Source organism: Aulonocara stuartgranti, assembly GCF_965226115.1.
Source record: "Aulonocara stuartgranti genome assembly, chromosome: 14".
Taxonomy (NCBI): Eukaryota; Metazoa; Chordata; class Actinopteri; order Cichliformes; family Cichlidae; genus Aulonocara; species Aulonocara stuartgranti.
In genome coordinates this window covers 28,721,266-28,746,722 of record NC_138950.1, presented here as the reverse complement: position 1 = coordinate 28,746,722, position 25,457 = coordinate 28,721,266, and the positions used below count along the sequence as shown (strand labels likewise).

The following is a 25,457-nucleotide window of genomic DNA, read 5'->3' as shown; positions in this document are numbered from 1 at the left end:
ACGTTGTTTTTGACTTTGTGAATGGAAAGAACACAACTCCTCCAGACACAATCTCTCGGCGTATCGGTGGGCACACCGCTTCTCCATCTTGCTTGAGGTTAATGTTTGTCAGACACAGTAACGGTTGCTATAATGTGTAATTGGACAATGGCCCTTTCGGGGGAGGGGCCGGTGAGAGGTCAATTATGCCACCTCTTTTGACATGAGAGGTGTATTTTATAATTTATGTATTGGAGTAATTACTAACAACTACTTTAGTGGTGTGTAATTTTCTGTTTATTTCTTTGACTACTTGGATTTTATGAACAGCATAGAAACAGTTGTTTAAACAATCTCTTAAATTTTACTTTGTTGTCTTATACTTTTTCATGTAGGATACGGACAGCGAGGCAAAAAGCTGCATGGAGCAAACTGTGATGGGGGCGTACGTCATCCAGAAGGAGGGTGCTGAACCTGAAGATGACCCAGAGGACGTTGGTGTCCTGATTGAGGGTGTGGAGGCTAACACTGATTTGGGTAACATTGCACAAGCATGTGCTCTGTTGTTTGGACTCATATACTGTTTGAACCTGAGCTACCCACCAGAACTTAAATGCACCTTTGAAGTCCTCCAGAAGATACTTTTAAATCTTGATGGACAAAAGCTGTCTTCAAAGGTACAGTTTCTGAAAAACAAGCTTATGGGGTGAGAGCACTTGAAAATGACTGATAGGTCTTGAATGGTTCATTGGTGCAATGGTGATTTCCAATATATAATGGTAATATTTGAGTTGTTTATATTTTTTTCTTTCATTTAAAATTTTTTTTTTAAAGTTTTTGGATTCTCTCTGTTGGGCAATTCACCTTTTATACAGCACTGCAGATGATTTTTGTTTGTCCTTATATAGATGGCTCAAAATGGATCAGAAGTACTGACAGAAGTACTATGTTGTGTTTATGTATCAAAGTCCTGTAAAGTTTAAGACCACTGCCACCTGTTAAGTTCACTGTATTATTGTGTCCATTTTTGCTTGCTAGCATGTTTTAAAACACAGCAAAACTATATTGCTAGCTGTGGAGGACTGCAACCAAAATTAAAAAAATAAATACAGAAATATAAAAATTGGTCAAACTAATAATTATTTCAATGAGATACACCAAACAAATATAGATTTTCATCACCTATGGAATTTTTTGTTGTTGTTGTATTGCCCCCAAAATATTTCTAATTATTTTATTTTATTTTTCCAAATTCACACAATTCTATTTTGTCACATGTTTTAACTTGCCAAGTGGGAGATGTATTTTTATCTTTTAGTTTAATTTTTTAAAATGCAGTCGATATATTGAGCAAATTTTGCATCTGTTTTTAGTTGTGGAAGCTTTGGTTCCAACATATTACCTATGTAAATAAGTATTCTAAGGTTTTACCTTTTGAAGTGGCATAATGCTTGCAGGTGTACAAAAATGGTAAGCTTTTATATTGTCCACTAAATCCAGTTAATAAAGATAATGTTATCATAATCTGATTGTGACTTTTTTTTGTAAAGTAGTGGGTTTCTAAATGTGTAACAAATGTAAACAAATCTAATTGAAATAATTTGGTTGAAATTAGTGAAATCATTGCCTTGATTAACAAAGTAGTTGTTGAAACAACAAGATTTAATTCTGTTTTCCTAAACTTTTTAAATTGTGTAGAATGAATTAAAACAAATTTCACTCTACATACTTAAATAAATCACTTCAAATCAATGTAAGTATAGTATGTTGATCCAACGTAATCTGATTACATTAAACCACCAAATGCTAAATGTGTTGGTTTGACATGATCGAAAAGGGTTTATTGTACTTGGTTAAATTGTGTGCAAAAAGGGTGCCATGATTAAATTGTGTTCATCCAACAACAGATTTTTTTGAGTGAAGATGTGTCCCAGAATTCATAGCGCAGCCCAGCTGAGTTTCCAATGATGGCGGCAGCAAGTTAGTTTTAATATTACTCTTATTATTCTTTATGGGTCACAAAATAAACGTTTAACATATTTTCAGGCGAGGCTGTAACTGTGTAAACCTCAAATATCTGCTCAGTTTATCAAGACACCACATATTTTCAAAAGCGCTCCGACGTTGTCGGAGACGTCTGTTACCCACTAGCTCGATAGCTAGCGGGGGGGCAAGGCTCACTAGAGCCCGTGAGAACACCGGACTCCCGCAAATCGTTTTCAAACCCACAGCAGTGTTTCGCTACTCAGGTTAAACATATATAGGTCACTTAGATAACTTAAAAATGTTATCGTTTGGCTTTTTTTTAGTATTTTATTTGTTCCTGAGTAAATCGGTTTGGCTGAGATTAAAGTTATAGTTTCTGTAAGCAAAGCAAAACAGTTTATGTGAAAAACTGTAAAATATAATTTCAGTGTTCTTTTTACATTTCATAAGAGTAAAATCCTTGTAGGAGTAAATGTATCCAATCTTCTGACAGATGTGACAGATGTTTAACTTATTGTTGTTTACTTGTAGTGTACAATAAATAATCAAAAACACAGGATTATTCTGCAATGCTTCATTACTCATTAATGTTACAAATGTTGAAAGGTAAAAGTGTTCAATAAAATCCTAAATATTGCAAAATGCTGCAAGAACTCAGTTCTTCTTTCGCTGCTTTAGGACACATCCCATTATATTGACTACTGTACACACACTACTTAATATTTAAGATACAAAAAATACTGGTTTCTGTGCATGCATCTGCAGTGAAGGTGTGTGTTGTTTTGCCATGCAGCTTTTACTTACTTAGGCGCAATCAAGCACTCTTCTTCATTTTGCCTACCATGAAGTCAAGCCAAAAAAACAAGAAAAGAAAAAAGATTTTTCTGGTATGAAGTATAACAGTTCCCTGAACTACCTCTGATAGTGTCCTCATCGTGATAATATTCCCTTTATTTATGATTAGTAATCTTTATCTTCAGAGGTGTGGGTGACAGTTTTAGTGTTTGCTTTAAAAAACAAAAAACAACAAAAACTCAAAACAAAAACTTGATGGAATATTTCTCTGGACAAGAGGTCCTTGGATCGCCTCTCCGTTGTCTTTGTTGAACGCAATGAAGGCAGTGAAAGAACTGCTCACTCCTGATTGGACACTGAGCTGCACCACCTTCTCCTTCACTCCTCCACTGTGGCTTCTCAGGAAGTCCTGCATTTGGGTCCTGTTATTCACTCAAACCTGACAATAACACATCACCCTGTTTTATCCACAACTGTAAATTTTCGGAGACATCCTGTTACATTTACTGAGATCAGCAACAGACTTTCTGAATTCAAACCTCAATAAAAATGTGAAAATGACTCAGCTTTTCCTTCTTTTGTTTTTACAGCATTATGGACTATAAGTTAAAGCAATAATGATGCAGTGAATGGTGGTCAAAGGGTTGATCTTTACACAGAGCACATCTGTCCCTTTTTATTAGCCCATTACAATTATTCCCCCATCACTTTAAAAAGGCAACAAAACATGCATGTAACATTTCTTCAGAGATGTAATTCAGTTTTAATTATATAGCGCCAAATCAACACAACAGTCACCTCAAGGTGCTTTATATTGTAAGGTAAATACACTAAGTAATACAGAAAAAAAACAACAACAATTGAATGATCCTCTTTGAGCAAGTACCTGGCAACAGTGGGAAATAAAAACTCCCTTTTAACAGGAAGAAACCTCTGGGAGATCAAGGCTCAGAAAGGGGCAGCCATTTGCCACAACTGGTTAAGGGAGAGGGGAGCAGGACAAAAGAAACACACTGTGGAAGAGAGACAAGTTAGTGTCACAATCTAAATGTTGAAGTTGGTCGACATTTTCAGATCAGACTTATGGTCTTTAAGCCAAGTTTAAAATTTGTTTTGAATGTCCTTGGTGTAGTTATTGATGTAATTTCTTTTTTATGACAATCTGTTCTTAAATTGTGTTTTATTTCTCACAAAAGTGAAAAGATTATGGAAGAAAGTCGAGCCAAAGAACAGAGTTGGCTCTTAGACTTCGAGTATAGGAGGCCCTCAGCAGAACTTTTAAAGAGAATAAGAAACACAGAAAACCTTAGATAAGGAGGTGTGCTCTGACAGTGCAGCGCAGCACCCAGAAAGCTATTTGGCATTGGCAGAGAAGACTTAGGAAGTTATTCAGGAGCAAAACCCTGGTACTCAACTTTGCTGCTCAAACCTCAAATATATTGATACTTTTACGCCAATATACAATTTATTTCCAAAATTGTTACAACAAAGAAATAAAAAACCAAACATAGATTTCATAACTTTTTATGCTAATTATTATTTCAATCACTACAAAACAGGCAGTTTTTGAAAATTCAGATGTAACTCTAACTACAGTCATGAATAAGCGAACATGAATGAAGACTATGTGCTGTCTTAAGACGTTCAAGCAGGGCTCTAGAGTGCGACCAATTTGGTCGCAAATACGACCAAATTTTTCAGTGGTGCGACTAAAAAGAAATATTTGGTTGCACCTGTGCGACCAACTGTTCGGGTAGCAAAAAAAAAAAAAAAAAAATCTGCAACCTTCCCTGTGGTCAACAACAGACACACATTTTGCCCCTATCGTGGACTAAACCAATCAGAGATAGTAAGGGGCGGGACCTCTCTGATTCGCCGTGGTCCAGATGAAAGTGCAGGTGGAAATGGGAGGTGAGTAGCTTGAATAAAGCGATATCAATTCATTAAATCCTGAATGACTTTTAAATATAACTGTGTTTTGCCAGAAACGCCAGATTCTCAGATTAAAGCTCACAAAACTATTTCAACAACAACCAAACAGCAAATGAGAGCAGGTACACGGATTCCACACAAAGACGTAAACACAGAGCGGACCCGACGCATCAGAATCAGCTTTGTCTTTCTCGGCTTTCTCACCCGACGGCCTTAGACGGACACGCTGTCGGAGCTCAGCGATTCTGATGCGTCCGGTCTGTGATTACATCTTTTTGCGCTGATTCTGAGCTGCAGGTTTTGTCTCTTTCAACCAAAATTCATCGAGCCAGCAGCAAAAGAAGCAGCAAAAGAAGCAGCAAACTGCGCTTCACATTTGATCAATGTCATCATGAATTTTGCTGTTTTGCTTCCACGACTATTAAAATCACACTTCATGCACAGCTTGCTCTCTCTCTATCTCTCTCTGTACTTCAAGAACAGTTTCCCGTCTCCAATCTCTGTTTCCTGTATTATTCATTCGCTTATTACCCACCAGTCTACCGTTGTTTACAGCGCTGCTGTCTTTTTCTTTTCTTTTTCTTTTTTTCACTTAAATGACCTCGGACAAGAAAGCCTATTTTTTTTGTTGTTCAATACTGAAGAAATTTAAACTTTATATGCAGAACATTGTAGAATATTTTTAAGGTTATCTGCTATAAAAAGCCAGACCAGGAAAATCTCCTTCATGTTTTTCTGTGTTTTATTCTCAGTTACTTTCACACAAAGGCATCTGCTGTGATGTTCACAATTCTGATGAAGTCAGTACTGATAAATGATCAGAATTATAATATTTCTGACTGTCTGAGGCTAAGTTGAATCGAATTGGGACTTTGAGAACTGGAATCGAAGGGATTATAGAAATCAGTGATGATACCCAGCCCTAGTGAGCAGCCTAGGCACGACAGAAGTGGATGTAGCTGTAATAAGAAAATTACTATTGATAACTTTTCTGTTAAGTTAAGGCCTGATCCTTCTGAAATTCATAGCCAGTGCTCTGACACGGTGTCATCAATCTTTGAATGCTGAAAAAGCACAGTGTATCCAGAAAAACACATAATATTATATAAATTATTATAAAATTTGTGTGCGCCTAACTTTTGTGCCGTAGAAAACACAACAATGATATAAAACAGCTCTGTATCAAAGGCAGTGTGGAGTAAGCAGACCTGCTTCTGTTCACTCTGAAGATGAAGCTACTTTAAGAAAACTCTCAGAGTCCCAGAGCTTCTTTCTTCACGCTGCAACCCAGCAGGACATTTCCAGCATCCACACACTCTGACACACACGGTGCTAAAAACACAAAACAGATATTAAAATAATGATTGTGGGAGGAAAGCTGTAGAATGAAACAGTTTTTTAAAGCTGTTATTTTATCTGTTACAATCATTGCTAGTACCATTGTGAGCACAGAGCCACGAGGCAGCCTTCATAGCCAGAAGCTCCCACTCGTCCTTTGCATCCATCTTGAAACCATGAAGCCAGATCAGAGCCAGAATGGTGGCCCACACTTCACTGCTGGTCTAATTCCCCAAATCAAAATCAATCAAATAAACCAGACAGAACACACATTTTACTTTCTACAACCAGTAATATTACATATGTTTGTGTACTTCTTTGTCACACGGGGTCACCAAGGTGGGCAGCTCTGCATATTTGATTTGGCAGATTATTACACTGGATGCTCTTCCTGATGAAATCCCAAACAGTGATATCATAAATGCTCTAAAATAATGTGCTGACATGTTTTTACAACAACTGATGAGGAAAATAATTTCTGCTGCCGTGTGGTTTCTGGATAATATCAGACGCTGGTACAGCTCAGTGGGAGGTTAGGAGTGTGATTACCACCAGTGTTTTTGCTTCTGATATGCAGATGTTTATTCTCAGGCTGTGAGGCAGGCCTACGTTTAGTTTGACTTCATTTTATATGTTTTATGGTGTGTTTTTAATTATATCATGTGTTTTTGTTCAAATTATAGAATCAAATCTGTTTTATCTCACATCATCATTTTGTGTTAATATTTAAATTGACAGCAGTGCATCTTTTCAGGCTTTGACTTTTCCACCTCCTCGTTGGTCTGTCCCAGTGCAGCAGCCAGAGCTGGATCAAGCAGCCAGCAGCCAGACGCCTCCTGCAGGGAGACTAACTGCAGCAAAGGGTCTCTGGGTGGCTGCTCAGGAACAGCAGCTGGAAAATCTAAGATGCAATAAAAACAAAACCCGATTATGGTGCTAGATGACAAACAGAACTCTACATGATAACTCAGTGCATAAAACACCGCACTGTAAACTATGCAACAGATAAATATTATGTTTTTCACTTGAAAATTACATCTTAAAAATGTAATCATTACATAAGAGCTCCACATCAAACACATTAATCACATCATCTTTGTAGTGAAACAGCTGATGACTCATTAAACATTTCCATGCAATTTATCCACAGTGAAAAATATTCACTTTGCTGGATCTGAAAATCACGATTTCCGAGATCAGACGAGATCGGGCGTGTTCAGGGTGGTGTGGCCGTAAGCGTAGACATTGAGGGCTAGCAGGAGGGACTATGCGCTTACCTGCTGCTCTCTGGCAGGTAGCTCCATGCCCTCCTGGGTTTTAAATGCACCTTAGAACACACATGCATCAACACTACAATGAGCGGGTGGAGGGAGGTTTGGAGTCTTCTCTCACCCCCGTTCTCTGCGGCCTGCTGGAGCGGGGGGGCTAGGAGGAGGAGTTGGCCGTCCGACTGCGGTCTGGAGTGTGGGGCCTCCCTGCTGCTGCGGAGTCGGGGCGGTCTGCCTCTCCCCACCGCAGGGAAAAGGGTAACACCACCTGGGTCTGGGTGCAGTTCCCCCCTTCAGGGGCAAGGGTACCTAGACCCGGTTCGTAGAGTACGCTTGGGGAGTGTGATCGTGTGTACAGCGTCTCTTTATGTCTGTCTCCACGTTGGTTGAGTGTGGAGTAAGTGCATATGAGAGCATGAGGGTGGGAATGGATGTTTGTATCTGTGTGTGCCTGTATGTCTGTGTCTATATGTCAGGTTGGGTATCAGACGCCACCTCTCTGGGGACATCTCAGGCCCTCCAAGGTTTGGAGGCCTATCTCCCCCCACCACCACTTCCCCTGCCAGTGGCGGACTCCCTCAGACATCGGTGCGTTGGTGGTTCTTTGTGTCTGGGGATGGGCGTCCAGGTACACACCGGCTCACTCCTTGGCGGCCGCTTATCGGGGCCTGGATCCTGGGGCTCGCTCGGGCCACTTCGGAGGTGGGGTGCCCCCGGCCTCTTGGCCTGGAGCTCGGTCACTCAGGCACAGCTGGCTGCCAGCGGAGCTCACGGGCGCGTCACTGCAACTCCCCCTGGCTCCTGCTCCGCGGCTGCTGAGTGAGCCCTCATCTGGGACTCTCCTCAGCTCTTTCTGGTACAGTGGCGCAGCTGCCCCTCTGTTGGTCTTCCTTGGTCTCTTGTGTTCTGGGGGCCTCTGGCTGTCTGGAGTTTTGATCTCCTCCATACCTGCTTCATGCCCTGGAGGACGGGGCTGTGGCCCCCCCCACACCCTCTAGCACAGGGCTGCCCAATCCCAGTCCTCGAGAGCTATTATCCTGCAGCTTTTAGATGCATCCCTACTCCAACACAGCTGAATCAAATGGTTTGATTACCTCTTCAGCATGCCATCGTGTTTGGCAAAGGCCTGATAACAAGCCATTCATTTGATTCAGCTGTGTTGGAGTAGGGATGCATCTAAAAGCTGCAGGATAGTAGCTCTCGAGGACTGGGATTGGGCAGCCCTGCTCTAGCAGATCATTACATGAAGGAACTTTTAAAAAAAAACAAGCGCGTCCATGCTCACAGGTGTACACACGGGTGATCACACCCACAAACTACACCCTTTTTGGCTCCTACCTCAAAGCACACTGTGTTCTGTTGATCTTACGTGCTGCACAATAATGTTTAATATTTAGTATTTACTGTCATATTCCCATATATCATTGTGATGTTGTTTATTCTATTACTCTTGTTCTCTTCTGCTTGTTTTCTTTTTTCTTTCTCAACAGGTGATCGATAGATGCATTTTCTTTTCTTTTTCTGCCCATTCTGTTGGGTTTTGTTTTTTGCCCTTCTCCCCTGTCCCTCTTCTCAGCTGTTTCTCTTTCTTTCTCCCCTTCTTTCCCCCAGTCAAGTCTGTCCCGTATTCAGCAAGTGAAAATAAAATAAACAATAAAAGGTGAATCAAATGGACCATTACGGCAAGGCTGGGATGGTCAATTTGGTAAAGTAAATCCGTTGGGCATCTTTCTTTGCCTTTAGACAATAATTCTGATGGCAAAAGAGCCAAACGGGACAGGCAAGAAAAGAAAAAAAAGAAAATCACGTGTTCATTTCATTAGACACTAGCAATACTATTAAACTGGACCTTATCATTCTCATATAGCACTAAATGTGAAACTGAGTCATATCATAACAATCTATATATGTAATATGTGTTTGCCTGAATCTTCCAGCACAAACAGAAAGAGGAGCTGTTGTCTGAGTATCAATGCAAATACACACCAGAAATCGTTCAGTAAAGACAAATTTAATAAATGAAATCTGGTGAGAGGGCCTTTGATGTTTCTCTTTGGATCATCCTTCCATCCATTTCTTCAGCTTATCCAATTCAAGATTGGAGCCATCCCAGCTGTTATGGGGCCAGAGGCAGGAGTACAACCTGGACAGGTCAGTCTAACACAGAGAAACAGACAACTATTCACACTCACATTCAACCTAACTGCATCTCTCTGGACTGTGGGATGAAGCTGGAGTACCTGGAGGGAACCACAAAGGCGCCAGGACTGTCTTCTCTCAGGTGACGGCCGTTCACGCTGCTCTGAAGACCCTCAGTTGTCTTTGGATCATCCTGTTGTTTGTCTCCCAGTGTCGTTGCTGCTCTTCTCCTTTCAAAGACAAACACCAAATAACACCAAATGAGAGTGAATCACTTCAGAACAACGGGAACACTCCTGGTTATTGTGAGCAAACGTCGTAACAAGATGAATATATTTACCATTTTACTGAGGGAACATCTTCTGTGTGGAGTTTCTTCTCATCTTGGCTCTTTTTCCTGACATTTAGAAACAAGAGGCAGAAAAGAAAGAATAAAAGTTAAAACCTCAACGATTTTTTAATGTTTGGGATATTTTAGAAACAACCGTAAACACTATTTACTACTTACCACTTTGTTCATTCTTGCTGACGTTCACTCTCCTCATCTTCTCTCTAAAGGACAAATGACAGTAAAGAGGGAATCGTTTTAGTAACTTTATCAACCAGGTGAGCAGAATTTTAGATATTTATCAATATTCTGATTAAAAGCAGAGTGAATACTTATCTTTTTACGAGAAAGGGTTCAATCCGTCCTGTCTTAGGTCTTAATGTCACCTTGTCTCCTCTCTGTTTTCTCTGAAAAACAAAAGACAAATGGGAAGAAAAAAATTAGTAAATGATTTCAGCAACTAGAGGAAGTGTTCACTGAGGAGGAGCTGTCATAATAATATAAAATCAATATGTACTTATCTTTTTTTTAATGAGAGTTTACAGAGCACGCTGGCTTCGCTCCTCCCTCCGCTCCTCTCTGAAAGTTACCTGGATAAAGGATAATAACAATTAATAGCATCATCAAAACAGACAAACCTGAAAGAATTGCTGATCAGAGTTGTGACAGAGTCGCAGGTTAGATGGATGTATACTTATCTTTCACAATGAGAGCGTTTGCATCTTCCTTTAGAGAGAAGATGAGGAGAGTGAACGTCAGCAAGAATGAACAAAGTGGTAAGTAGTAAATAGTGTTTACGGTTGTTTCTAAAATATCCCAAACATTAAAAAAATCGTTGAGGTTTTAACTTTTATTCTTTCTTTTCTGCCTCTTGTTTCTAAATGTCAGGAAAAAGAGCCAAGATGAGAAGAAACTCCACACAGAAGATGTTCCCTCAGTAAAATGGTAAATATATGTGTACTTTGTACTTTAAATGTGTAAAATGAGTTCTTATCTTTTTTTTGTGAGAGGGCCTTTAATGTTTCTCTTTGGATCATCCTTCCATCCATTTCTTCAGCTTATCCAATTCAAGATTGGAGCCATCCCAGCTGTTATGGGGCCAGAGGCAGGAGTACAACCTGGACAGGTCAGTCTAACACAGAGAAACAGACAACTATTCACACTCACATTCAACCTAACTGCATCTCTCTGGACTGTGGGATGAAGCTGGAGTACCTGGAGGGAACCACAAAGGCGCCAGGACTGTCTTGCTCTCAGGTGACGGCCGTTCACGCTGCTCTGAAGACCCTCAGTTGTCTTTGGATCAAATAACACCAAATGAGAGTAAATCACTTCAGAAACACAGGAACACTCCTGGTTATTGTGAGCAAACGTCATAACAAGATGAATATATTTACCATTTTACTGAGGGAAAATCTTCTGTGTGGAGTTTCTTCGCAGCGTGACTCTTTTTCCTGACTTTTAGAAACAAGAGGCAGAAAAGAAAGAATAAAAGTTAAAACCTCGACGATTTTCAAATATTTTAGGACATTATTTTAGAAACAACCTTAAGCACTATTTACTACTTACCACTTTGTTCAGGCTTGCTGACGTTCGACATGCTTCACTGTATATTATAATCTCAAGCGCTTCCTTGCTGGACTCGGGCTCCGGATGCTGCTCTCTTCCTCCGGAGCCTTCCTCTTAGCACGCTTTGCCGACATATTTAGAAAACGGCAGAGCACCGAAGTGAGAACTCTGCCGTCCGCGCTGTAGTCTGTTATTCTCCAGCGGTTCGTCATCTCAGTGTCCTCTGTTCGGTAAACAGTGGAGATGACTCTGGTGACGAGGAGGCCGTCGACAGTCAAGGTGCCGACACGGTTCCTCCGATCTGCCTTCAGCACAGCAAGATCCGCTTTCTCTGGAAGAACTGGAGTCAGGAAGCGTGGATGAGAGCTGGAGCCCGCAGGCGGCAGCATCATGCCAGCTGGTGAGTCCGTAGGAGGAGAAGGAGTGGTGTTCTCTCTCTGGCTCTGCCTCACATGGACAAATGGTGTCGTCACCTGGTCCCGATGGAACAATCCTTTAAAAGGTATGTAAGGAAAGTCCTTGGACCCCGTCACCAGGTTATGGTAAAGAGTGAGGACCAGGTGGGACATGGAGTCCAGTTGGCTGCTGCTCAGTTCACGGTTCCTCAAGTTAATGACGACCATCTGAGGAGCAGTGATTGGACTCACCAGCTCAGCTACGAGAAAGCAAAGCATGCGTGTACGTTAATCATGTGATCACACAAACTAAAGCCTGAATTTAAATTGTCCAGACATGGCTTTACATCATCATAAGCTCTTCCACACACAAACAGTAAGAAGCTCCCAGCAGAACTCATTGTTTATGAAAGCCTTCACCTTTTTTGGTAAAAGTTTTCATGCAGTGTAAGGCTGCATGGACTTTCACTGAGGTTTTAATACGCATTCACATTAAGGAGTAATATCTTCATATTAGTTGAGCATCGATATTTTGAGAATAAAGCAGCTACATTTAGGTGAGAAACCTCCCACCTCCTTATTGCAGGCACACACTGTTTCAATCTCAAACTCATCCAGCGACTCTGTGAACTTTTAAAACTCCATTCTCCAGCTTTATAAAATTCACAATTTATGAAACTTTCACGTATAACTCAGCGCCAGCAGCCCAAACATGTCAACTCAAACCCTCTACATGCAAAAACGGCCGCGCGCTGACGTCAGCGTCCTCCAATGCCTTACGTCGTTTCCAGGGCGCGTGCATTCAATTGTTTTTTTTTCCAGCGATTTAAAAAAAAACATGGCGCCATCTTTATAGTGTACTGGCACATGTTAAAATTGATGTTACTCAAGTATGAAACATCTCATCCTAAACGTTAACACTCATGAAGTCCTACTTCCAAACAATAAAAGACAAAAATCTAAGTTGTATTTGTTTGCTAGCACTCTGACATATTAGCCTGCTGTACTCACCATAGCGTTGATCTAACACCTCGTCAATGAAAAGGGAGAACAGGTGCATCTCGCGACTGAAGTTTGTAGAAGTCATTTTGCAAATCCTTCTTGAAGATTTTCAAACGTTGGCTGTAGTTTGAAAAATCCGAGTTTTCACAGCACTAGTGGGAAAAAGCTCCTGTTTGCGCTCAAACGTGAAACCCGAATTCCAATTTTGCCTCCTGCTTTTATACCTGCACTCAAACACGTCATCATCACCATGACTCCCAGTGCCACCGAAAATCAATTTTATTTATTTAAAATAAAGTTCGTCTAATTATCATAGCTTTTTCAAAAATATATATATTTCTCATTTTATTTTACTGTTTTATTCATCCTTTATAAAAAATATGTTGCCAAACTTTGTCGTTTTAATTCTTTAAAAAAATCATTAATTCACCAGTTTACAAAAATGAAGATCGATATCTGAAATTTAAATTAATAAATAAATAATTACAATTGATAATGGATTTTTAGCATTAAAGAATAGTTTTTCAATGCGCTTTAAATGTTATCAGAGCCGATATTGTGCCAAAAAGTGATCGCAGTCCAAAAAGTGATTTACGGTATTGAAACGTTTGTTTGTGTCATGACATTTGTAAACAGTTGATGTTTAAGGTGCAGTTCACGTGGAAGCCAGAGGAGGGTGGTGTTGTGCGCATAATACAAAGTGATGGCGAAACCTAAAAGACGGTGTCATGTCTGCTCCCTGAAGCAATCTCATAACAGTTTCAATCTATTTCAAGCCAGTTAGCACATTTCTGTTATGAAGTTTAATAATTTTTGGCAGTAAACTTTTAAATCCTTTTATTATGAATATCACGTTTTCAGATTTTCAAGAGAGACCAGACCAATAGGGCAGCAGAAATCACAAAAATAAATAAATAAATAAGAGTTTTATAAAGATTAAAACAGTAAAAAAAAAGAGAGAGAGAGAGAGACTGGAATGATTATGATGTATAACACAGAATATGTACAATAACAGAGTTATAAACACAAAAACACGTGATACTTTTTATTTCATCTATAACCTCTGTGTAAATTTTGTTGATTGCAAAGTGTTTATGAATATGTTTTTAAAAGCTGGTTATCTGACTGTCAGTTAATAGCAATTAAAAAGAAAGCTGATTTTTATTATTCCTAAATGGAAAAAGTCCATTATGAATTTTTGTTATGAATTTCATTTATCAATCCACCTCCTCACTGCTCTTTCCCGGTGCAGCAGCCAGAGCTGGATCAAGCAGCCAGATGGCTTCTGGAGGAAGACTAACTGCAACAAAGGGTCTCTGGGAGGCTGCTCAGGCACAGCAGCTGAAAAATCAAAGATGAAATAAAAACTGGACCTGATCATGGTGCTGCATGAGACAAAAAGTCTAGATGATAAACCAGTGTATGAATTGGTAACACTGCTTATGATGATCATGTTTAGATGGAAACTAGCGAGCTAACTTACTGCAAACCTCTAACTCAGTTAAATTGAATAAACTCTGTTTTCTTGGATGCCTGGATGTTAAACTTAATTGTTAAACCCGGTAAAACAGCAACGCTGATCATTTTATTAAAGATGAAAGAAGTTAGACCGTTTTTAGCTCTCAGTGATCCCTCAGTGTTCGTTTGACTTTGGGACCTGAAATATGGCAGCTTTTCACTTACACATTTTTGAACCACTCATTCATAGAAATAGTTTCCAGTCAAAGATCTGGACAGATCCACCAAGTTCACAGTAGTTTTTCAATTTTCTGCAGCGCAGAAAAAAAAACCTGAAAACATCACTCCTCTGAAGTAACACATTGTGATTCATGTACAAACAACACACAATTATTGTAGATTCTTCAAAGCCTCCTTATATTCAACACTTGGGCAGGTGGTGTTATACATGCCCTCACAGCACCGGCACATCAATCACCCTATTTTCACCTTGTCACCTTCATTAAGCTGCTCTCTTTCTACAGAAGGCCCACCGCATGCATGGGGGGAGGGAGGGGGATACCGTGGGCCAGGGCTGTGGCATCTAACGTCTGGTTGTCAGTGTCCTTTGGAAAAGCAAGTGATTGTCCTAAAATCAGATGTTCCAGCAGATTGATCTAGTTTGCCAACAACATGAGAGGCTGCTCCTACCTGTCCTGGTGAGCTGGGCATAAATCAGTGACCTCTGACCCTGGAAAAGTGTTGTGATTAGTGGAGAGAGGACAGTGACAGACACTTCCTTTGGTAAATCCAATATGACTGAGATGTCGACCACAGTCAGCTGCAGAGCAAACTGCAGCGACTGCATCACCTGAAAAATAATGAAAAACCCTGAAAAAATATACATTTATGTTTTTGGAATTTATGTCTTCTGTTCAAATACTAATATCATCTTGCCTTTTCATGATAATTGTTATGACTCATTGTTTTACTTTTGGTTGCATCCTGTCAGTCCCTGTGATGAACTGAGCGTGACCTCCTCCTTGGCCATCCCATTGATGAGAGCAGAGCTGGCCCCTTCCCCAATCCCAAAAGAGAAACACCTGCAATACAACAGCTGTTTTTAAGACACACAGGTTTGGTACGCAGAGAACCTGAATTCTCAATCACTTCTTTGGTGCTCCCCACCTCTCCATCAGTAAAGACAAACAGCAAGAGAGGAGAGTTTTTTCACCTACACAAGCAAAAGCTCAACTCTTTGGCAGGTATACAAGTATGCTTTCAGTAATCTGTTTTAGCAAGTAAATCAAACATAACCTGGAGTTTTGCAGAATCATCCAAAGGCAACATGGTGTTTTACAGTGATATCACTTTAAGTCACTGAGATCACATGAATACAACTCACGGGAAGATGTGTTCACAACGAGACCCCAAACTGTAAAATGTTTGAATAGCAGCCCATTGGTAAACTCTTCAACAGGAGCAGAGGACTGTCCTGAAGGGAAGAGGGAAAGATGGTGAGGCCACTGTGTGAGAGGAACGATTTGAGGAAATATTTTGTAACTCTAACACCACTTTATGAATACTCTGGCACTGCTGGTGCGAGTATTACTCATATTTTCAGATTGATTCACTACCAACACAAACTCTCCACATGAAGCCATTGAACACATCAGAGACATGAAAAGGACAGAAAAATGTCAAGTTTACAGTTTCTAATATATTCCAATACAATTAAATTCCAGGTTGAAGAACTGGGATCTTGAATTTTTATTTGCAAACTAATGACTTCACTTATTTTTCACTCACCCGGCTCAGCAGAGGCCTGTCCTGCCTCCACCACAGCAGTGGGCTGGTGGGCGTCTTTGTAATAAATCAGCAGTTCAACATCTCTGTCAAACTTGTGTCCTGCAGCCAGCTTGACCTGCACACCACAAACACATTCATATTTATTCCTCAGGAAGAAGTAACAACCACACACAGCAGACACATCAGCACTCTACCTACCGTGGCCTGGGTTTGATCAGTGTTGAGGTACTGCAGAGGGTCCAGGGAGCAGTTGGACTCTACTTTATGGATTGGACGAGGAGAGGAGACAGAAGAAACATCACTGGACAACCAAAACTATTTTACAGCTATTTTAGTTTAAAACCATAAAAAGTGACAGAAAAGGAATATGTTTGTTTTTGTAAATATGCTCTTGACTTTTATGATCTATGGATGGTATAATGACAAATATCAGTATAATGAGGAAAACATCATTTTTGCCTCTCTTTTTTTTTAAACAAACCTTTAAAGTGATATAAGATTTTATGTCAGCGAGAGTTAGTGAGTGTTAAGTAATTATAAACCTCTTTATGATCTAACTTTTTGGAAAAAATAAGGGAAACTCCACATAACATTTTCTTAATTAGTTAAAACTATTTACTGATATAAAGTCATGACATTTGGCCAGCTTGAAGATGGAGAGAAAGACACTCTTTTTTTATTAATCCTTTATTTATCCAGGTAAAAAAAAATCTCATTGAGATTAAAAATCTCATTTCCAAGAGAGACCTGGCATCATGGCAACAAAAGTCACATACCACATAACATTTAAAACAAATACAATATCCCATACCAACATGTGTAAAATATACAATAACACATTAAAAACAATCACACTGAGTAAAAGAGCTGTTCTCTCGTTCCTTTAAGACAGACTTAAACTCTCCCAAGGTAACCAATTCTAATAATTTGAGTTCCTTCTGCAGATTATTCCAGGAAGCAGGGGCAGCGTATTTAAAACCTTTTTCCCCAATTCTGTTCTGATTTTTGGGACAATCAATTGTATGATTTTGTTCGAACGAAGGCTGTATTGGTTGTGGTCTTTCTCGAATTGATGAGATTCTAGATTGGTTTTGGTGTTTCTGTGTGAAATCAGTAAAAACATGAACATAATCGCCATCTAGTGGCAGAGAAAAGGAATTAAAACACTTTGTGAATGAGCTGCCACAGCAGTGGTCCAATCTTCTACTGTGTTAGGAGTATTCAGACAATTTTGACATACTTTTTTTCCACAATGGTAAAACCAATATTAGGTACATAATTCATGACAAATAAACATGTAAAAGGGGTTGATGATATAAAACAGCTCTGTATCAAAGGCAGTGTGGAGTAAGCAGACCTGCTTCTGTTCACTCTGAAGATGAAGCTACTTTAAGAAAACCCTCAGAGTCCCAGAGCTTCTTTCTTCACGCTGCAGCCCAGCAGGACATTTCCAGCATCCACACACTCTGACACACACGGTGATAAAAACACAAAACAGATATTAAAATAATGATTGTGGGAGGAAAGCTGTAGAATGAAACAGTTTTTTAAAGCTGTTATTTTATCTGTTACAATCATTGCTAGTACCATTGTGAGCACAGAGCCACGAGGCAGCCTTCATAGCTAGAAGCTCCCACTCATCCTTTGCATCCATCTTGAAACCATGAAGCCAGATCAGAGCCACAATGGTGGCCCACACTTCACTGCTGGTCTAATTCCCCAAATCAAAATCAATCAAATAAACCAGACAGAACACACATTTTACTTTCTACAACCAGTAATATTACATATGTTTGTGTACTTCTTTGTCACACGGGGTCACCAAGGTGGGCAGCTCTGCATATTTGATTTGGCAGATTATTACACTGGATGCTCTTCCTGATGAAATCCCAAACTGTGATATCATAAATGCTCTAAAATAATGTGCTGACATGTTTTTACAACAACTGATGAGGAAAATAATTTCTGCTGCCGTGTGGTTTCTGGATAATATCAGACGCTGGTGCAGCTCAGTGGGAGGTTAGGAGTGTGATTACCACCAGTGTTTTTGCTTCTGATATGCAGATGTTTATTCTCAGGCTGTGAGGCAGGCCTACGTTTAGTTTGACTTCATTTTATTTGTTTTATGGTGTGTTTTTAATTATATCATGTGTTTTTGTTCAAATTATAGAATCAAATCTGTTTTATCTCACATCATCATTTTGTGTTAATATTTAAATTGACAGCAGTGCACCTTTTCAGGCTTTGACTTTTCCACCTCCTCGTTGGTCTGTCCCAGTGCAGCAGCCAGAGCTGGATCAAGCAGCCAGCAGCCAGACGCCTCCTGCAGGGAGACTAACTGCAGCAAAGGGTCTCTGGGTGGCTGCTCAGGCACAGCAGCTGGAAAATCTAAGATGCAATAAAAACAAAACCCGATTATGGTGCTAGATGACAAACAGAACTCTACATGATAACTCAGTGCATAAAACACCGCACTGTAAACTATGCAACAGATAAATATTATGTTTTTCACTTGAAAATTACATCTTAAAAATGTAATCATTACATAAGAGCTCCACATCAAACACATTAATCACATCATCTTTGTAGTGAAATAGCTGATGACTCATTAAACGTTTCCATGCAATTTATCCACAGTGAAAAATATTCACTTTGCTGGATCTGAAAATCACGATTTCCGAGATCAGACGAGATCGGGCGTGTTCAGGGTGGTGTGGCCGTAAGCGTAGACATTGAGGGCTAGCAGGAGGGACTATGCGCTTACCTGCTGCTCTCTGGCAGGTAGCTCCATGCCCTCCTGGGTTTTAAATGCACCTTAGAACACACATGCATCAACACTACAATGAGCGGGTGGAGGGAGGTTTGGAGTCTTCTCTCACCCCCGTTCTCTGCGGCCCGCTGGAGCGGGGGGGCTAGGAGGAGGAGTTGGCCGTCCGACTGCGGTCTGGAGTGTGGGGCCTCCCTGCTGCTGCGGAGTCGGGGCGGTCTGCCTCTCCCCACCGCAGGGAAAAGGGTAACACCACCTGGGTCTGGGTGCAGTTCCCCCCTTCAGGGGCAAGGGTACCTAGACCCGGTTCGTAGAGTACGCTTGGGGAGTGTGATCGTGTGTACAGCGTCTCTTTATGTCTGTCTCCACGTTGGTTGAGTGTGGAGTAAGTGTATATGAGAGCATGAGGGTGGGAATGGATGTTTGTATCTGTGTGTGCCTGTATGTCTGTCTATATGTCAGGTTGGGTGTCAGGCGCCACCTCTCTGGGGACATCTCAGGCCCTCCAAGGTTTGGAGGCCTATCTCCCCCCACCACCACTTCCCCTGCCAGTGGCGGACTCCCTCAGACATCAGTGCGTTGGTGGTTCTTTGTGTCTGGGGATGGGCGTCCAGGTACACACCGGCTCACTCCTTGGCGGCCGCTTATCGGGGCCTCTGGATGTCTGGAGTTTTGATCTCCTCCATACCTGCTTCATGCCCTGAAGGACGGGGCTGTGGCCCCCCCACACCCTCTAGCAGATCATTACATCAAGGAACTTTTTAAAAAAACAAGCGCGTCCATGCTCACAGGTGTACACACGGGTGATCACACCCACAAACTACACCCTTTTTGGCTCCTACCTCAAAGCACACTGTGTTCTGCTGATCTTACGTGCTGCACAATAATGTTTAATATTTAGTATTTACTGTCATATTCCCATATATCATTGTGATGTTGTTTATTCTATTACTCTTGTTCTCTTCTGCTTGTTTTCTTTTGTCTTTCTCAACAGGTGATCCAGGTGATCGATAGATGCATTTTTTTTTCTGCCCATTCTGTTGGGTTTTGTTTTTTGCCCTTCTCCCCTGTCCCTCTTCTCAGCTGTTTCTCTTTCGTTCTCCCCTTCTTTCCCCCAGTCAAGTCTGTCCCGTATTCAGCAAGTGAAAATAAAATAAACAATAAAAGGTGAATCAAATGGACCATTACGGCAAGGCTGGGATGGTCAATTTGGTAAAGTAAATCCGTTGGGCATCTTTCTTTGCCTTTAGACAATAATTCTGATGGCAAAAGAGCCAAACGGGACAGGCAAGAAAAGAAAAAAAAGAAAATCACGTGTTCATTTCATTAGACACTAGCAATACTATTAAACTGGACCTTATCATTCTCATATAGCACTAAATGTGAAACTGAGTCATATCATAACAATCTATATATGTAATATGTGTTTGCCTGAATCTTCCAGCACAAACAGAAAGAGGAGCTGTTGTCTGAGTATCAATGCAAATACACACCAGAAATCGTTCAGTAAAGACAAATTTAATAAATGAAAGCTGGTGAGAGGGCCTTTGATGTTTCTCTTTGGATCATCCTTCCATCCATTTCTTCAGCTTATCCAATTCAAGATTGGAGCCATCCCAGCTGTTATGGGGCCAGAGGCAGGAGTACAACCTGGACAGGTCAGTCTAACACAGAGAAACAGACAACTATTCACACTCACATTCAACCTAACTGCATCTCTCTGGACTGTGGGATGAAGCTGGAGTACCTGGAGGGAACCACAAAGGCGCCAGGACTGTCTTCTCTCAGGTGACGGCCGTTCACGCTGCTCTGAAGACCCTCAGTTGTCTTTGGATCATCCTGTTGTTTGTCTCCCAGTGTCGTTGCTGCTCTTCTCCTTTCAAAGACAAACACCAAATAACACCAAATGAGAGTGAATCACTTCAGAACAACGGGAACACTCCTGGTTATTGTGAGCAAACGTCATAACAAGATGAATATATTTACCATTTTACTGAGGGAACATCTTCTGTGTGGAGTTTCTTCTCATCTTGGCTCTTTTTCCTGACATTTAGAAACAAGAGGCAGAAAAGAAAGAATAAAAGTTAAAACCTCAACGATTTTTTAATGTTTGGGATATTTTAGAAACAACCGTAAACACTATTTACTACTTACCACTTTGTTCATTCTTGCTGACGTTCACTCTCCTCATCTTCTCTCTAAAGGACAAATGACAGTAAAGAGGGAATCGTTTTAGTAACTTTATCAACCAGGTGAGCAGAATTTTAGATATTTATCAATATTCTGATTAAAAGCAGAGTGAATACTTATCTTTTTACGAGAAAGGGTTCAATCCGTCCTGTCTTAGGTCTTAATGTCACCTTGTCTCCTCTCTGTTTTCTCTGAAAAACAAAAGACAAATGGGAAGAAAAAAATTAGTAAATGATTTCAGCAACTAGAGGAAGTGTTCACTGAGGAGGAGCTGTCATAATAATATAAAATCAATATGTACTTATCTTTTTTTTAATGAGAGTTTACAGAGCACGCTGGCTTCGCTCCTCCCTCCGCTCCTCTCTGAAAGTTACCTGGATAAAGGATAATAACAATTAATAGCATCATCAAAACAGACAAACCTGAAAGAATTGCTGATCAGAGTTGTGACAGAGTCGCAGGTTAGATGGATGTATACTTATCTTTCACAATGAGAGCGTTTGCATCTTCCTTTAGAGAGAAGATGAGGAGAGTGAACGTCAGCAAGAATGAACAAAGTGGTAAGTAGTAAATAGTGTTTACGGTTGTTTCTAAAATATCCCAAACATTAAAAAAATCGTTGAGGTTTTAACTTTTATTCTTTCTTTTCTGCCTCTTGTTTCTAAATGTCAGGAAAAAGAGCCAAGATGAGAAGAAACTCCACACAGAAGATGTTCCCTCAGTAAAATGGTAAATATATGTGTACTTTGTACTTTAAATGTGTAAAATGAGTTCTTATCTTTTTTTTGTGAGAGGGCCTTTAATGTTTCTCTTTGGATCATCCTTCCATCCATTTCTTCAGCTTATCCAATTCAAGATTGGAGCCATCCCAGCTGTTATGGGGCCAGAGGCAGGAGTACAACCTGGACAGGTCAGTCTAACACAGAGAAACAGACAACTATTCACACTCACATTCAACCTAACTGCATCTCTCTGGACTGTGGGATGAAGCTGGAGTACCTGGAGGGAACCACAAAGGCGCCAGGACTGTCTTGCTCTCAGGTGACGGCCGTTCACGCTGCTCTGAAGACCCTCAGTTGTCTTTGGATGAAATAACACCAAATGAGAGTAAATCACTTCAGAAACACAGGAACACTCCTGGTTATTGTGAGCAAACGTCATAACAAGATGAATATATTTACCATTTTACTGAGGGAAAATCTTCTGTGTGGAGTTTCTTCGCAGCGTGACTCTTTTTCCTGACTTTTAGAAACAAGAGGCAGAAAAGAAAGAATAAAAGTTAAAACCTCGACGATTTTCAAATATTTTAGGACATTATTTTAGAAACAACCTTAAGCACTATTTACTACTTACCACTTTGTTCAGGCTTGCTGACGTTCGACATGCTTCACTGTATATTATAATCTCAAGCGCTTCCTTGCTGGACTCGGGCTCCGGATGCTGCTCTCTTCCTCCGGAGCCTTCCTCTTAGCACGCTTTGCCGACATATTTAGAAAACGGCAGAGCACCGAAGTGAGAACTCTGCCGTCCGCGCTGTAGTCTGTTATTCTCCAGCGGTTCGTCATCTCAGTGTCCTCTGTTCGGTAAACAGTGGAGATGACTCTGGTGACGAGGAGGCCGTCGACAGTCAAGGTGCCGACACGGTTCCTCCGATCTGCCTTCAGCACAGCAAGATCCGCTTTCTCTGGAAGAACTGGAGTCAGGAAGCGTGGATGAGAGCTGGAGCCCGCAGGCGGCAGCATCATGCCAGCTGGTGAGTCCGTAGGAGGAGAAGGAGTGGTGTTCTCTCTCTGGCTCTGCCTCACATGGACAAATGGTGTCGTCACCTGGTCCCGGTGGAACAATCCTTTAAAAGGTATGTAAGGAAAGTCCTTGGACCCCGTCACCAGGTTATGGTAAAGAGTGAGGACCAGGTGGGACATGGAGTCCAGTTGGCTGCTGCTCAGTTCACGGTTCCTCAAGTTAATGACGACCATCTGAGGAGCAGTGATTGGACTCACCAGCTCAGCTACGAGAAAGCAAAGCATGCGTGTACGTTAATCATGTGATCACACAAACTAAAGCCTGAATTTAAATTGTCCAGACATGGCTTTACATCATCATAAGCTCTTCCACACACAAACAGTAAGAAGCTCCCAGCAGAACTCATTGTTTATGAAAGCCTTCACCTTTTTTGGTAAAAGTTTTCATGCAGTGTAAGGCTGCATGGACTTTCACTGAGGTTTTAATACGCATTCACATTAAGGAGTAATATCTTCATATTAGTTGAGCATCGATATTTTGAGAATAAAGCAGCTACATTTAGGTGAGAAACCTCCCACCTCCTCATTGCAGGCACACACTGTTTCAATCTCAAACTCATCCAGCGACTCTGTGAACTTTTAAAACTCCATTCTCCAGCTTTATAAAATTCACAATCTATGAAACTTTCACGTATAACTCAGCGCCAGCAGCCCAAACATGTCAACTCAAACCCTCTACATGCAAAAACGGCCGCGCGCTGACGTCAGCGTCCTCCAATGCCTTACGTCGTTTCCAGGGCGCGTGCATTCAATTGTTTTTTTTTTCAGCGATTTAAAAAAAAACATGGCGCCATCTTTATAGTGTACTGGCACATGTTAAAATTGATGTTACTCAAGTATGAAACATCTCATCCTAAACGTTAACACTCATGAAGTCCTACTTCCAAACAATAAAAGACAAAAATCTAAGTTGTATTTGTTTGCTAGCACTCTGACATATTAGCCTGCTGTACTCACCATAGCGTTGATCTAACACCTCGTCAATGAAAAGGGAGAACAGGTGCATCTCGCGAATGAAGTTTGTAGAAGTCATTTTGCAAATCCTTCTTGAAGATTTTCAAACGTTGGCTGTAGTTTGAAAAATCCGAGTTTTCACAGCACTAGTGGGAAAAAGCTCCTGTTTGCGCTCAAACGTGAAACCCGAATTCCAATTTTGCCTCCTGCTTTTATACCTGCACTCAAACACGTCATCATCACCATGACTCCCAGTGCCACCGAAAATCAATTTTATTTATTTAAAATAAAGTTCGTCTAATTATCATAGCTTTTTCAAAAATATATATATTTCTCATTTTATTTTACTGTTTTATTCATCCTTTATAAAAAATATGTTGCCAAACTTTGTCGTTTTAATTCTTTAAAAAAATCATTAATTCACCAGTTTACAAAAATGAAGATCGATATCTGAAATTTAAATTAATAAATAAATAATTACAATTGATAATGGATTTTTAGCATTAAAGAATAGTTTTTCAATGCGCTTTAAATGTTATCAGAGCCGATGTTGTGCCAAAAAGTGATCGCAGTCCAAAAAGTGATTTACGGTATTGAAACGTTTGTTTGTGTCATGACATTTGTAAACAGTTGATGTTTAAGGTGCAGTTCACGTGGAAGCCAGAGGAGGGTGGTGTTGTGCGCATAATACAAAGTGATGGCGAAACCTAAAAGACGGTGTCATGTCTGCTCCCTGAAGCAATCTCATAACAGTTTCAATCTATTTCAAGCCAGTTAGCACATTTCTGTTATGAAGTTTAATAATTTTTTGGCAGTAAACTTTTAAATCCTTTTATTATGAATATCACATTTTCAGATTTTCAAGAGAGACCAGACCAATAGGGCAGCAGAAATCACAAAAATAAATAAATAAATAAGAGTTTTATAAAGATTAAAACAGAGAGAGAGACTGGAATGATTATGATGTATAACACAGAATATGTACAATAACAGAGTTATAAACACGAAAACACGTGGTACTTTTTATTTCATCTATAACCTCTGTGCAAATTTTGTTGATTGCAAAGTGTTTATGAATATGTTTTTAAAAGCTGGTTATCTGACTGTCAGTTAATAGCAATTAAAAAGAAAGCTGATTTTTATTATTCCTAAATGGAAAAAGTCCATTATGAACTTTTGTTATGAATTTCATTTATCAATCCACCTCCTCACTGCTCTTTCCCGGTGCAGCAGCCAGACCTGGATCAAGCAGCCAGATGGCTTCTGGAGGAAGACTAACTGCAAGAAAGGGTCTCTGGGAGGCTGCTCAGGCACAGCAGCTGAAAAATCAAAGATGAAATAAAACCTGGACCTGATCATGGTGCTGCATGAGACAAAAAGTCTAGATGATAAACCAGTGTATGAATTGGTAACACTGCTTATGATGATCATGTTTAGGTGGAAACTAGCGAGCTAACTTACTGCAAACCTCTAACTCAGTTAAATTGAATAAACTCTGTTTTCTTGGATGCCTGGATGTTAAACTTAATTGTTAAACCCGGTAAAACAGCAACGCTGATCATTTTATTAAAGATGAAAGAAGTTAGACCGTTTTTAGCTCTCAGTGATCCCTCAGTGTTCGTTTGACTTTGGGACCTGAAATATGGCAGCTTTTCACTTACACATTTTTGAACCACTCATTCATAGAAATAGTTTCCAGTCAAAGATCTGGACAGATCCACCAAGTTCACAGTAGTTTTACAATTTTCTGCAGCGCAGAAACCCCCC

General features: G+C 40.4%; 1 protein-coding gene, 2 long non-coding RNA genes and 1 pseudogene across 10 annotated transcripts in view; all 4 read right to left on the bottom strand.

Annotated features, from left to right (window-relative positions):
* LOC309687637 (von Willebrand factor A domain-containing protein 5A-like) overlaps positions 1 to 17,261 on the bottom strand; it is a 28,405-nt pseudogene extending 11,144 nt beyond the window's left edge. The window contains exons 1-10 of the transcript in view: positions 17,253 to 17,261; positions 16,176 to 16,292; positions 15,978 to 16,092; positions 15,755 to 15,816; positions 15,574 to 15,663; positions 15,161 to 15,271; positions 14,880 to 15,039; positions 11,388 to 11,989; positions 10,981 to 11,061; positions 2,984 to 3,169 (exon numbers count right to left, since the gene is read on the bottom strand). The product of the transcript in view is annotated as a von Willebrand factor A domain-containing protein 5A-like (transcript). The remainder of the gene's footprint in view (positions 1 to 2,983; positions 3,170 to 10,980; positions 11,062 to 11,387; positions 11,990 to 14,879; positions 15,040 to 15,160; positions 15,272 to 15,573; positions 15,664 to 15,754; positions 15,817 to 15,977; positions 16,093 to 16,175; positions 16,293 to 17,252) is intronic.
* LOC309687552 lies at positions 6,747 to 10,628 on the bottom strand. 3 transcript variants are annotated; one of them, XR_014270802.1, is made up of 6 exons: positions 10,614 to 10,628; positions 9,946 to 10,491; positions 9,778 to 9,834; positions 9,539 to 9,667; positions 9,285 to 9,455; positions 6,747 to 6,931 (listed from the first exon to the last, which is right to left on the bottom strand). It is a non-coding gene; the product is annotated as an uncharacterized lncRNA (long non-coding RNA). The 3 variants fall into 3 exon arrangements; XR_014270803.1 differs by lacking the exon at positions 10,614 to 10,628 and having other exon boundaries at positions 9,946 to 10,172; positions 10,283 to 10,547; XR_014270804.1 differs by lacking the exon at positions 10,614 to 10,628 and having other exon boundaries at positions 9,946 to 10,544.
* Positions 17,262 to 17,428: 167 nt separating the features above from the next.
* Positions 17,429 to 21,581, bottom strand: LOC309687553. 5 transcript variants are annotated; one of them, XR_014270805.1, is made up of 8 exons: positions 21,567 to 21,581; positions 20,899 to 21,444; positions 20,731 to 20,787; positions 20,492 to 20,620; positions 20,238 to 20,408; positions 18,211 to 18,365; positions 17,565 to 17,688; positions 17,429 to 17,443 (listed from the first exon to the last, which is right to left on the bottom strand). It is a non-coding gene; the product is annotated as an uncharacterized lncRNA (long non-coding RNA). The 5 variants fall into 5 exon arrangements; XR_014270808.1 differs by lacking the exon at positions 21,567 to 21,581 and having other exon boundaries at positions 20,899 to 21,125; positions 21,236 to 21,508; XR_014270807.1 differs by lacking the exon at positions 21,567 to 21,581 and having other exon boundaries at positions 20,899 to 21,508.
* An 88-nt stretch (positions 21,582 to 21,669) lies between these two features.
* On the bottom strand, positions 21,670 to 23,742 carry LOC309687550 (uncharacterized protein; the record flags this gene model as incomplete). The annotated part of the gene is made up of 5 exons (XM_082502609.1): positions 21,670 to 21,850; positions 21,934 to 22,014; positions 22,116 to 22,176; positions 22,288 to 22,942; positions 23,694 to 23,742. The coding sequence occupies 2 exons, from the start codon at positions 23,740 to 23,742 to the stop codon at positions 22,332 to 22,334; spliced, it is 660 nt and encodes a 219-aa protein (XP_082358735.1). The 3' UTR covers positions 21,670 to 21,850; positions 21,934 to 22,014; positions 22,116 to 22,176; positions 22,288 to 22,331.
* Between the last annotated feature and the right edge of the window lie 1,715 nt (positions 23,743 to 25,457).